We start from the raw sequence: 13,801 nt of genomic DNA on the forward strand, positions 1-13,801 counted from the left end.
AGCTCCTTCACATAAATGAACTTACAAGCTAACGACCGTCACATTGCCTTTATAATCCGTTTTTAAAATGTCCTTAAAGTGAGACGAGTTTTCCGTTCATAATTAGGCGACGGTGTCAACCGCGCGTGGCATTGGTAGCAATCATAAGTCCTCAATACGTGGAATTTTCCCCGTTTGGTTCCTTTTCTCTTCCTGGCATTTGCAATGTAGCTGTGCTTTTACTTTTACCTTGGATATAAAGGCTTCCTTCTCCTTATCGCTTAGGTTTGTGTTTTCTAAACTTAATCACGCGCAAAAAAAAAAAAAATAAATAAAGGAAGAAAAAATTGCAGTCGGCTTGGTCGGAGAACATGTCTTCGGGTCGAAGGAAAGCAATTGAAGAGCTTGCTCGAGGCAGGGACTTGACAAATCAGTTGCGGGATCTCCTTAGTAAATCTCTCGGAGATGATGGTTTGTTGGGAAGTGAAGATCTAGTAACGAAAATCTTGAACTCGTTTGCGAACACGCTTTCGATATTAAGAAGCAGTAGTGGTGACTATGACGAGGTTTCCCAGAAACCCAGGAACAGCAACATGAGTTGGGATGGTCGGAAATCCGAGGAATCGGGAGAGAGCATCAAGAGTTCAACACAAAAGGATCGAAGAGGATGTTACAAAAGAAGGTAATAATAATATTCTCTTCATCATTTCTACTATTTTCTTTTCCCATAAAAAACCAGAAATTATTATATCCGTCTAGGTTTCTCAGCTAGGGTAATTGTTTTTTTTTTTATTATTATTAAGACAAGTACGGACAGCCTCATTGCCTTGTCTTAGGTGTTAAGTTGACAAAGAGATAGTAGCATTGCCAAAGGCAATTGCATTTTGCAACGGATGTTCAATTGGAATCCAGCTTTCCCTTGTTCGGAGGGTTTGATTTGAATCTTTTGTGTAAAATATGAGCGATTATATTTTGTGCGTATATTTTTTTAATTATATTTTTAAATTTGTTTAAGGATTAAAAGAACATATATATGTGCTTTTCAGCAACAGTAATTAGTAGATCTCTTATGGTTTTACTGCATCTGGATTTAGACAATTTGATTTATCATTGTCAATTCAATGGATTGAGTTTCATGCTTTTCCTTTATGCTATTTATCTTTTGACCTTTTTATTATTTTATTTTTTTTTACATTTTCTTTTCTATTATTCTTTGGGAAAAAAAATAAAAACATCGCCTAAAAGGAGTTTAATTAAATAATTAAAATTCTTTTTTATCACTTTAGCGTACGAATTTGCTTTAGAGTTTCTTAATGTGATCTTTGGAGGTGGCTAACAGTTAACTGGAATTTATTTACGGTAGGAAGAGTGAACACTCATGGACAAGAGACAGTCCTACTCTGATTGATGATGGCCATGCATGGAGAAAATATGGACAGAAAGTAATCCTCAACGCCAAACACCCAAGGTAACTTTTCCCCACTCATTTTCGCCAGATTAAATTCTCGTCTAGGTTGTTCATGATCAAGAAAGACAACTGGAAATTAGCTTAAGAAATACTAGGTCTTTCCTAATTTTTCATCTAGTAGACAAGGTCGATTTTTCCTCTTATGAGTTGGATTTTCTCCATTTTTCTTTTCTAATGTTGGTTAGACAAAAGTTGCTTTTAAGCATGTTTTGTGGCATGTAGATATTCTTAGTAAAAACATAAGGAACTAGAGAGGTACCTCATGTCACTTCAGAAAATGATTAAATTACTGTATATAGTTCCTTTGCTAAATATTAGGGCAAGCTATACATCAAATGAACCTGGTTGTGATCACACGGTCACACTTATGCTATTTTCTTTAAAACCCTATTTAATTATATTTTGATAGCTTTTGCTTTCTAGCTTTGATTCATCATGAAGTTGCCTTGTGAGAGGAAAATTAATTCTAGGAGGGACATATTTCTGTGCAGAAACTACTTCAGATGCACCCATAAGAATGATCAGGGCTGCCGAGCAACCAAGCAAGTCCAGCAGATTGAAGACAACCCGCCAAAGTACCGAACAACATATCACGGCCATCACACTTGCAAAAATCTTCTCAAGGCTTCTCAACTCATCCTGGATTCCCCTTCCAAGGACTCGTCCATACTCCTCAGCTTTGCAAACACCAACAAGCAAGACAACTCCATTTTCTCAGCTTTCCCACCAGTGAAGCAGGAAAGCAAGGAAGATATGCCAAGTGACATCACCTATAACCTTTCCACATCATCACCCGATTATCTCCTGTCACCTGACCACTTAACGGCGTTCGAGTCATCAGCTCAAATGGCAGTGTTGTCGGCTGCAGATCATGCGGATGTCATCTCTGGAGTGGTCGATTCTGTTGATATAGATGACTTGCTTGAGTTTTGATGGGGGGTTAGCTAGCTCGTCACCTGGATGAACTGATGATAGATAGAGTAGTTTCTTTTGTAATCGTAAGTGTAGAAATTCATATTGTGTTTTTCTCTTTTGAAAAAGAGCTGCGAAGTGCTAACAGCTCCTTGAATGGCAAGATGTAAAACTTCTCCCTTTCTATGAACGCGTGCGTCCCCATGTCAACAATTAAGTAGATGTGACCGGTAATTAACATTGGAATAATGCAAGTGAAATTAGTGATGGATGGTTAGATTGTAACATTGGAAGTCTTAATTATTCAAATATGACTGATCATGATTAAAACATAACATTTAAAATCGGAGAAGTGTTTAAAATACAATAGTCACATCAACTGAAACATAATTGACGTAATTTTTCAATATTTATGAGAAAAAACTTACATCAAGATAGACTTCAATTTTCAAAAGGCGTTTTGCAATAAGTTTGATTTTGCATATTCCTATAGCAGATGATAACTTTTTAAAAAGGTATTTTAAAACACACCTCAAGCTTTCTTACTTTTCAATTTTTATTTTTAAGGTCAAAATATCTATCAAGTTTTTATATTTATATATTTTGTTCAATTTAATATCTGTATTTAAAATTAAAATAATTTAATCATTGATTTTAAAAATTATTTCTATTTAATCCCTTTCTTAGTGATATTTAATTTTATCGTTAAAAGAAATGACGTCAGTACTAACGTAACACATTTTGATAATATAACGATATCATGTGGTACTAATGTGATGACATAATAGTGCTAAGTGGCATTAATATGATGATGAGGGTCATATTGACTTGTCAATACCACGTGACAATGTTGAAGAAGCATATCGAGAAAAAAAAAATTTAAAACAATTATGTCACGTCATAGAGACTAAATTAAATAAAAATCTATAATACAAAGATTAAGTTAAAAAAATTGAAGTGGGTAAAGACTAAATTGATAAAAATATTTAAAAAATATAAATCTTTAAGATAATATATATACTTATTAATAAATTAAATATTTAAGTGTAAAAAATTTATAGTGTTAAAAAATATTTATAAATATTTTCTCATTATTTTTATTTTGTACTTACAAATTTTTTGTAGATCCAAATTAATAAGCTAAATTAAAATTTAGCAGAATTTGATTATAATTTTTAAACTTAAATAAAATCTTTTTATAAGAAACTTTTACTAAAATTAAAAAAAAAAGTAAATTGGCTAAGGGTTAAATAATTTAAAAAGAATACGTATTTATAAATTGTAAAAACTGTAACTAAATGAATCTATTTTACTAATTTGAGTTCCGCTCAAGTTAAAAATTAAGTCAAATAAATTTCAAATTTGTACGATTATAAAACGAAGAAAAAAAGAATTTATTTAGTTTTTGTATATTACTTTATTCCAACATAATGCAAATTATTCATTTAAATTTAGCTTTAGATATGAATTTTTTTAAAAAAAAAATTCATAGAAGGAGAATTCAAACTTAATTTTTACAAAGGAGATAAATTAATATATATATATTGAAATCAAATAATCAATAAAATATTTATATATATATATTTTAATAACATAAATCTTTTACTCTTAAATATTTAGCTTATCAATAAATATATATATATGTACTTAAAGATTTATATTTTTATATAATTTTTTTAATTTAATCCCTCAATAATTCAATTTTGTTCGATTGAGCACTTGTATTATACATTTTTATTCAATTTAATCTTTATTATGTGACATAAATTTTTTTCAAAATTTTTTTAATTTACCATGTGATACTAACACATTAATATATTAGTGTCACGTTAACATTAATATATCATCACGTAATGTCATATAGTACTATCACGTTATCATATTAATATCACTTTATCAAATGTATTATGTCAATGTGATTTTTTTGAATAGTAAAATTATATATTATTAAAAAATTAAATTAAAATGATTTTTAAAATAAAAAATTAAATTACTTTAATTTTAAATATAAAAATTAAATTAAATTAAATATAAAATATAAAAATTTGATAAATACTTTCACCATTTTTTAACCAGATCTGTTTTGTATGAAGCTTATTGATTGCAGAAATCAATCCCCAACTACCCTCGAGAATCCAGGGTGACACTGGATCTTCGAAATTCGCAGTATGTATGAGACCTTTTTGTCGTCGTTTTCACTTCTCACGTCCCCTGAAGGAGAGACAGGGTCAGCTGTGAAATTAATTGCTGCCATGTTTACTCCACTGTTATCAACGTAAACTCAGAGACTTTATTATTTTTAAATGATCTTGTCCATAAAATGTTATGTAATTCTTTAAAACAGCGAATGTGAAACGATGGAAAACGAAGGGTGGAAAAAGAATACCAGTTGGTCCATCATCTTCAAACCAAATCATCAGCGTATTTACTGTTTTCATTCCAAAGATGAGAGAAAACAAAAAATCTTTGACGATAGCATGCTCGAGAAAGTGACATGATTTAAAATCTGAAATGACTTGACGGTATATAATAAGAAAAAGAAATGGTTGGAGCTAAAGAGTAAAAGACAGACACAGACGCAGTTTTCACAATAAATTCACAAAATAAATTGGAGATCTTCGCTGTCCGATAATATCTATTTTCTCAAAGAAAACTGAAACCAAAACTTAACCATAGATCGGGCAATGCTTTCCTTAAAATCTTTGTTGAGTCCTTCTCCACCTCCTCCTGTTGATAGCTATTTCAGTGTTATGAAATAGAGTTAAAAAATTTATTAGATAAAAATATTCTTATTTATTAAAAATAATTAAAATTTATAAATAAAAAATAAAAAATCATATTAATTAATGTTTAAATTTTTAATGGAAATAGAAATAAAAAGATTTAAAATGAAAATACAAAGAGACAAAAATTAAAAAAAATGAAATAAAAAATCATATTAATAATTTAGTAATAAATTATTAATATTTTAAAATTTTAATGAACATAAAATTAAAAGATTAAAAAGTATTATTAAATTATAACAATGAATAATTTTATCTACTTTACTAAATTATAATAAAAAGTAATTTTATCATTATATCATTTATTCTTTAACTATTTTAAAAGTATTCTTACCAATCAAACATCCAAATTAATTATAATAACAATTTTATCATATTTTATTTTATAAACTTAAGTATATAATATTTATTTAATTTTATTCTTATAAAATAATTATTTTATTTTATTCTCTGAATCAAATCCATCGCAAAAGTTAAAACCTTTTATCTTATGCTTTTGTTCTTTTTATCCTTTTGATTTTCAAGCAATTCAATTAATCACTATCTAGTTATAATATGAGAGAATGGATCAAACCATTTTTTTCTACAAATACTATTATATCGTACTAACAATATAATAAGGATATATTAATTAATATTTCTCTATATTTCCAAGTCATTATTCAAACTATGCCACCCAGAACACGAGTGTCACACACACACTTAGAAAAGAGTACATATGGAGCCCATTAGAGGGCGAAGGGGGAGAAAGTATTGGTGGTGGTCATTAGGATAGCAAAGTGCTGCTGGGCGACATAAACCAGATAACTAAAGAAATGCATCACATCGAAAGATTAAAATGATACGGACGTCATCATCAACCTCCAAACTAATTCAATCAATTAGCCAAAGTTTCCCCTTTCTTACCAAGGCCTAAAAGCTGTGTTTGAAGTGACATATAACCCTAATTTTAGGCTGTTGTGGTGGGCGCTGCAGGAATGGATTAAATACTTAATAACTTTTGGGATATTATTACTTCCTATCAAATATCTTCTTGGAGGAAATGCATGTGTGTGGCAAATTGAAAACCAATATTTGTTAGTTAACTTTCATGGATTGGCCGTTTTAATAATTAACTTTGGATTTATTAAACATTTCCCTTCCTTGTCACCGTTTCCCTATTTTCATTTTGAGTTGATTGAAGATATTTATTGAGTAGAGAAAAAGATGGATTTAGAATTTTGAATGAAGAGTGATTAAAAGAGAATTATACAAAATCATAAATCGAAACAAAATTCAAAATTAAAAGATAATACTTGAAATAAAAATTAAAAAGTAACAATTGTTATCCTGTCATTGCGTTGAGTTCATCTTTATCTAAAAATAATGATTTTTTAATAATAAATATTCTTGAATGATGCATGACGAGGTTATCTCAATAATAAGGATAAGATTCTAAAACTTTTAAATCATAGTTTGAGGACCACCATACCTGTTTAGGTTAGTTTGTTAATTTATTTATTTGACCTGCTCTATGATATGTCATATACATGTTGTTAAGGATTATTTGAGGAAAAATCTAAGACAAACAATTAATTGTGTTAATTCAAGACATGAAGTATAATATTTAGCATTCTTGAACATCAATCTTCCTTTTTGGACTTGTGTGTTGGAATTTTAGAGATTTTGCTCTTCAAAATCTTTTTCTTTCAAAATTGAAATATTAGAGACTTTTTTCTTTAAGATCTTCTCCCATCTCAACTGCTGTTTCTCAAATGACTTAAAAAAGAGTTTCATTTATATATAGTGCTAAGTGAGAAAGTTCTTTAACAACTTAATCTTTTGATCACAAAATATTTATAATTTAATCACTCACAATTAAAATTTGATTGACTGAACCATGAGTTTTTAAAATTTAATTAGTCAAAGTATACGTCATTATTTTAACTTGCCAAATGATACATTTAACTTACCAAAATTTAATTATATAAAAATTAATTCAATGATGCGATGAATTATATAACTTGCTTAAATTATATCATAAATTCCGGAACATCTTCAATTCATTTATTTAACGAAACATAATTAGTCCAAAGGCATGTAACAGTTTATAATTGACCGAAACCATTTTCTTTCTGCAAAACTTAATTTCGATATTTGCATATCTACCACTCGAAAGATTAATAAGTAGATGACAGAGGTTGGAGAAGTTTTTTGATTATATTCAAAAGAAATTTGGAAGGTCCACGGCGTGCTCGTCATGCAAAAGGCAAGAGAGAGAAAAAAAAAAGTAGATTGCAAACACAGGAAAAATCCAGAGAGATACACTTGAGAATCAGACGGTGGAAATGACAAAAGCAGTTTCATCGTGGACAGGAGCCTCTGAAAGTGATGGAAACAACAAAGTTGCAAGAACGGTCCTTTCGCCATCAACTAATCAAAGCATCTTTCAAGGTTTGCTTTGGAAAAATTTTAGCCAAAGTGTGAAAGAGAGAATTCTGTGATCATTCACGTATCTGAAAGCATCCAAAACTGCTTTTGGATTCCCACCCCACGTGGGTTTGGAAAGTGGGTCTCCCTTTCTTTTACAATTTTGGGGCCCAAATCAGTAATTATGTTTCTGAGTTATATAATATTTGTTTGGATGTATGTGGAGAGAAGCAACTTCTTTCCAGGATTCCATGCCCAATGCCAAGCCATTTTGAAATTAATGCGACCACCTATTATTAATGACGGACTGAATTCTTATTGAAGACAAAGTAATAGGCATATAAGGTTTTTACTTCAAACTTGATTAGGTAATTTGGGTCCACTAGATCAGACCCAAACTCATACTGCCCAAATTAGTACTATATTCAAGTTGTAGCAGATGCCCAGTAATTGAGGTAGAGGAAGGTGGCTTCTCATTTATTACCATCTGCTCTTCTACATAGTGCTAGTATTAGTACTAGCATGCATTTTCAATGGCCTTTGGGTCCATAAAACTAGAAACTTTGATTAAACTAATAGAAAAGATCTGGCTTCTTTTCTTTTGGTAGATAAGATGTAATGATTAATAAGTTATCATTAAAATTTTAATATTTTATTGTTGGGTGATCTGTAAAGTATTTTGTTACACTGATTCAACGATTGAATCGAGCATTGAAGTAGCATAGGTACTTTAGAAGGGGCAGTGTCCACTGAACGGGATGCTGCAACATTTCAAACCCAGAAATTTAAAATACACTACGTAGTAATCTTACCACTACATGTTGAGTTTGTAGGCCTTTTCCATCATCAAAGGAAGTAGGTTTGTTTTTCTGTGGATTTTCGGTTCTCTAGCCCAAGTAGCCTCTTTTTGGGCCTTGTACGTAGAAAATAAGCTTAAAAGTATAACAACGACATGTCCAACTTCAATATAGACCATTTGATATCTAGAAGACGAAGTAAAAAAAAACCAATAAATTGGAACAACAAAGGCATATGAAATTGGGTTTTCAACCCACCAACAATCTTCTAAGTCTGACAGTCTCAAAAGGCCATACAAATCCTTTATACGTGCATTTTTTTTCTTACAAATTAATACATATTTAATTTTAATTCCTTTTTTTTCTCATGTTTCCTTTTTGTCTCTCGCAAAAGGATTACATGGTTTAAGTTTTTTCCTTTCTTTTCTCGCTCATATTTTTCCTCCCTTATATTTGCTTTTCCTCTTTCTGTTTCGGTTTCTTTGATATTGAATTTGGTTTAATGGGTATGGCATTTCATCCAAACTTTGCAAACAATGGTCACTTCTTTTTGTCATTCAATTGCGATAAGATGAAACAAAAAGGGTGTTTTGCTCGATGTTTATGCAACACAAACGGTGAATTGTGATCCCTCAAAGATTGGCGCTGGTAATGTGATCCAGCCATGTCAGTACCAAGTGTTAATTATTGCAGAATTCACTGTCAATGGTACTGCACCAAAACCTTCCATGGTACACGTTCAGACGCTAATGTTAGTTTGTTTCTAATTGAAACCACACACCATATGGTTCTAATGGAATTACATAAATGATTTCTTTTTGCAACGCAAAAAGAGCAAATCCACTGGAGGTGAGAAGGGTACTGATCTGTCAAAGAAACCCAAACCGAAAGAGGAAGAGGAAATACGAGAGAGAAAGAAGGAAAAAGTTTAAAGGGGTAATCCTTCTGTGAGAGAGAAAGTGGAAATAAGAGAGAAAAAAAAAGGAAAAAAATTAAAACTAAATATGTATTAAGTAGTACAATATAAAAAAAAAGAGCAGATACACAATACTTTGTGAGAGTTGGAGCACAAAGTAGGAAACACACATGCATTAGGGAGAAACTATAAAAGGTAAGAACTATTTGTTGCTGGTGTATTTCCATTTGTCTTGGACTCAGACCATAAATAAAAAGGCAGGGAAGGGAGATTAATTAATTTAATATGTTTTAAGGTTGGCTCTTAAATAATGAGTAGTTTACTAAGAGCAATATCCGAAGAAAGCAAGAAAGCAACCGTTCTCTTAGAAGAAGAGTAGCCGAAGAAAGCAAGAAAACATGGCAAGGCTTAGTCACGTTCCTCACGATATCATAGATCAGATTCTCTCATCCTTGCCAGTCAAGTCTCTGGTGAGATTCAAGAGCGTCTCTAAGTCATGGAGCTGTTTCCCCTCTAGCCCTGCATTCATCAGAAGCCACTTACGACGAGCATCATCACTGGCCCCTGAAATCACTGATCAAAAGATTCTTATATCAAAACCTGATGGATTCAGGTTCATAAACTATGAAGCATCGCACGTCCCTGCTTCCGTACGCCTGCGTTTTCCACCACAAGCAACACCTGATATTAATAATCATGTCCAATTCTTCGGTTCGTGCCATCGGTTGGTATGTTTAGGATCGGCAACCCCAGGCATGTGGTTTTGTGGAACCCATCAACCGGGGACTCCAAGTCGTTGCCAGATTATTATAATATCATACCAGTTCCAGCTATGTGGAATTGTTTTGGGGGTCTTGGTTATGTCCCATCCTCTGATGATTACAAAGTACTTCTAAGTGATAGTTCACTGTTTCCGATATTCTCCTTGAGAAAAAATTTGTGGAGACGCGTTCGAGTACGCTACGGGCTTCGTTTCCGTACTAATGGGGTTTACAGCAAGTGGTCTCCACTGGAAGAAATTTCCGTGATAATAGAATCTTTCGTTTTGATTTAAAAGGGGATGTTGCATAGATGCCCGTACCTTATCTTGAAGGGGTCAACTTATACAAAGACAGTTCATTTAGAGTCGGAGAAAGACTTTGCTTTGCTTGCATGAAACCACTTACACATGACCGTGTTATTGAGTTCTGGGTGATGAAGAAATATCGCATTAAGGAATCTTGGACAAAGATACATAGTGTACCCAAGTTGATCAATGGTTTCGTTTCTGGAACTCCTTTTTCGGCATTTCAGTACGCAAAGATTTCAGAACTCTAGCTGGTACACGACACCAAACTACAACGGATGATGCTATGTTTTGCAATAACCCAAGTCGGTGTAGAGGCGGAATGCTCGTGGTCATCCGCACCTATGGGAAGCAATTGCATATGCGGAGAGCTCTAGTTTCACCTCATCTCAGTAATTAGCCTAGCAGGTACGACAGGAGAATTTATATACATGTTAAACATCGTTTCCATCATCACAAAGACAAAATCAGACAAAATCATTTCTGAACGTTGCTTTGCTCTTCTATTTTCTTCACAAAGATAAACAGAAAAAATCAAATAACCAAGTAGATGACCTAGAACTGGTTTTTTAAGTCAAAAATGACTTACAACAACATGATCATGCCTGGAGCAAGACCCTTGCATGATCAATAGTTTGTTCTACTTCCTCTAGTTAATGAGAAGTGGAAAAGAGTCATAGTTTTTCTTCTGCTGCAACATTTCAAACCCATAACTTTAAAATAGACTATGTAGTTTCCTTACCATTACATGTTAAGTTTGTAGTTATTTTCATCGCCAAAGTAAGTTTGTAGGCATTTTTCCTGTTGATCTTTCCTTCATGGTCTTGCTATTGTTTTACTGCAGTATTTGTCCCAAGTAGCCTCTGTTTTTTGAACGAAAATCTTCTGCCCCATCTTTGTGCCTCCTTTCCCTGCCACATGAATAAATTTTTGTTAAGTACCTACTTGATATTTGTAATGAAAAATATATTATTCCTTATCCAAATAAAAAGTAAAATTAAAAACTATCAATAAAAAAAATAAAACTAAAAACTAGTCATCCAGTCTTTTTTTTTTGTTCAATCAATAGTGACTTTCTTAAACTAAATGATGAGAAAGATTGATAATATAGGAACTATTAAGAAACCAAATCATGATGACAAAGATGAACTATGGTGACTAAGGAGGAATTAATATTCTTAAAAAACATGCATGCGTGCATGTAAAGCAGAAACTTCCCAGGACAGTTAATAATCTTAATTCATTTGTATTCTCAAATTCTTTACCAGCCAGATAAGTTCTTTTGAAGAGTGTGGAAAACCTAACAATTTTCAAGATGGATACTGATCTAATTAAAGGTAGAAAAGAAATGAGTGAAATTGAAGCCTCTTCAAGTAGTTTTCATTCAAGCTAAGTTAGTAATGTTGAGGCTTGTTGCTCTTGTAGTATAACTTGATATTCATGGAACACAAGTGCTTATTAACACGTTTGTGATTAAATATTTTAAAAAATAGAAAAAAATCTTTCTATTTAGTTATGAGAGTAACTTATTTTATAATGAGGGACAAAGGAAATAACAACATTTTCACACTAACATTAAGAAGAGGAAATAGAAACTGAGGGAAGGTTGGCTACTAAGTCTGATAAAACTTCAACTTATTTTTTATTTTTAAAGAAACGAAGAAAAATAACATCAAATTTGTGTAACAATATATACATATGCAATATATATATATATATATATATATATGTATTAAGCAATGTTCTGTGATCTAAGCACCATTCACTCCATTTTAACGTAAAAGTTATACCTTAATCCTAAATATGCAAAAAAGTAGATGAGGGGAATACATTTAAGCTTGTTCAATAAGAGCAAATGAAATTTAAAGACAAACTCCAACAGTATGCTCTCACTCACCTTAAACTTACCTCCAGACACTTTGGAATATTAACGTAATTACCAAAAATAAAAGTAAAAGGTTTGGACTTGTTGAGTCAACTTTATCTACCAAAAATCTTTACATTATATAATCAATGTAGGATATTGGTTAATAGCATCCATGTTGAATTTGTTAAGTAGATTTTACTTTTAAAAGAGTTATCTATATTAATTAAACTTTTGACAACTAGCATGTTGGTACTATACTTGGCTATATATACACTAGAATGTATAAGGTGTAAATATTTTAATGAGTTCATTAGCCATTCTAGAATTGAAATAATGCCTTGGCATGGTGAGGTAATGGGATGTTTCTTATAATGAGAGTATTCCTTTTGGACCTTACCAGGGAAAAGAACATATGCTTGCATCAAAATCAATGTTCTAGAACCCCAAATAGAGTGCTCAATGCCTATATTAAACTTAAAGAGTAGTAAGTCCATCGGCTATCCGTAACTCCCTCATCATTTTATGTTTTTTCCCTTTCAATCACTTATCTTTTAATGATGTTTCTTTTGTCTTAACCCGAATCCAGGAAATGACTCTTTGGGCATTCCTTTTATCAATGAAACATTCATCGAGACTTGTGACCTTGATGGTGGCAGCCTCAAGATCAGGATTCCTGATCCACCGGGGGCCCTCTTCCAAAGCATCATTTTTCATGTTGGATCGTCGCGCAAAGGGAAGGGCAAAAAGCAGCGGATTGGGCTGATGAAGGCCCTTAATTTTTTTCTCTCTATTTTAGCCCTGTGGTGGTAGCAAACTTGCATTGCGCCGTACTTCTTTTATTGTTTGTTACAACTTTTGGTTCAAAACAATTGGACAAGTGGAAATGGCAAACAACAGAGGAGCAGCCACATCGCCCGCTAGTGGAATCAGTGGCAGCGATTTGGCCATGATATATTGGCTGTCTCGTCCATTTGCAGCAGCAGATCAGTATTATTGAATTGTGTTTGGACCGTTTGCTACACGTTTGCCTTGTTCATTCATGCTTATTAATTTTTTTATTATTTTTTTCTTATCATTTTCTCACATCTTATAATTATCTTTTCATGATTTTTATTTTAAAACGAGGGAGAAATCATGAAGAGATCAGCGATTGGAAGAGGAAAAAATAAAAAGATAAATGATGGGAGGAAGAGTTTCTAATTTTATATTTTTTTTATTGATAGTGTCTAATTTTACTATATGTTTGAATACGGAAATAATATATTTTATATTGCAAACATCAAGTGGACCCTCCACAAAAATTTACTCATGAGACACAGAAGGCGGCAAAAATTTATTCACCATCGGTAGTACAATTCTGGCTTTCACCAACACGAAATAGAGACACAAAAACCAACCATCCCACTTAAATTCCTTCACTCCATGATTTTCAAAGAGAAACAATGCCCTCTCCATACGTTGGGGCTTTGTACCTATCACCAGACACATTAATTCTTTAATCCTGTTTGAGAAATTACGCTGTTATTGTACCTCGATTAATAATTATAAAATTAATGATATTCCCTTACAAATTCTATAGATTATTTACTTAAGCACCCTATTAA

The 13,801-nt window shown here is 32.0% G+C and overlaps 1 protein-coding gene across 1 annotated transcript; it reads left to right on the forward strand.

The window, feature by feature from the left end:
* Window positions 1-244: 244 nt before the first annotated feature.
* On the forward strand, window positions 245-2,572 carry WRKY62 (WRKY DNA-binding protein 62). The gene is made up of 3 exons (XM_021435215.2): window positions 245-661; window positions 1,343-1,447; window positions 1,939-2,572. The coding sequence occupies exons 1-3, from the start codon at window positions 351-353 to the stop codon at window positions 2,378-2,380; spliced, it is 858 nt and encodes a 285-aa protein (XP_021290890.1). The 5' UTR covers window positions 245-350; the 3' UTR covers window positions 2,381-2,572.
* Window positions 2,573-13,801: the final 11,229 nt, after the last annotated feature.

The sequence above is a fragment of the Theobroma umbraticum genome, unplaced genomic scaffold (assembly GCF_002168275.2).
Source record: "Theobroma umbraticum cultivar Fairchild unplaced genomic scaffold, ASM216827v3 scaffold_130.0, whole genome shotgun sequence".
NCBI classification, from domain to species: Eukaryota; Viridiplantae; Streptophyta; class Magnoliopsida; order Malvales; family Malvaceae; genus Theobroma; species Theobroma umbraticum.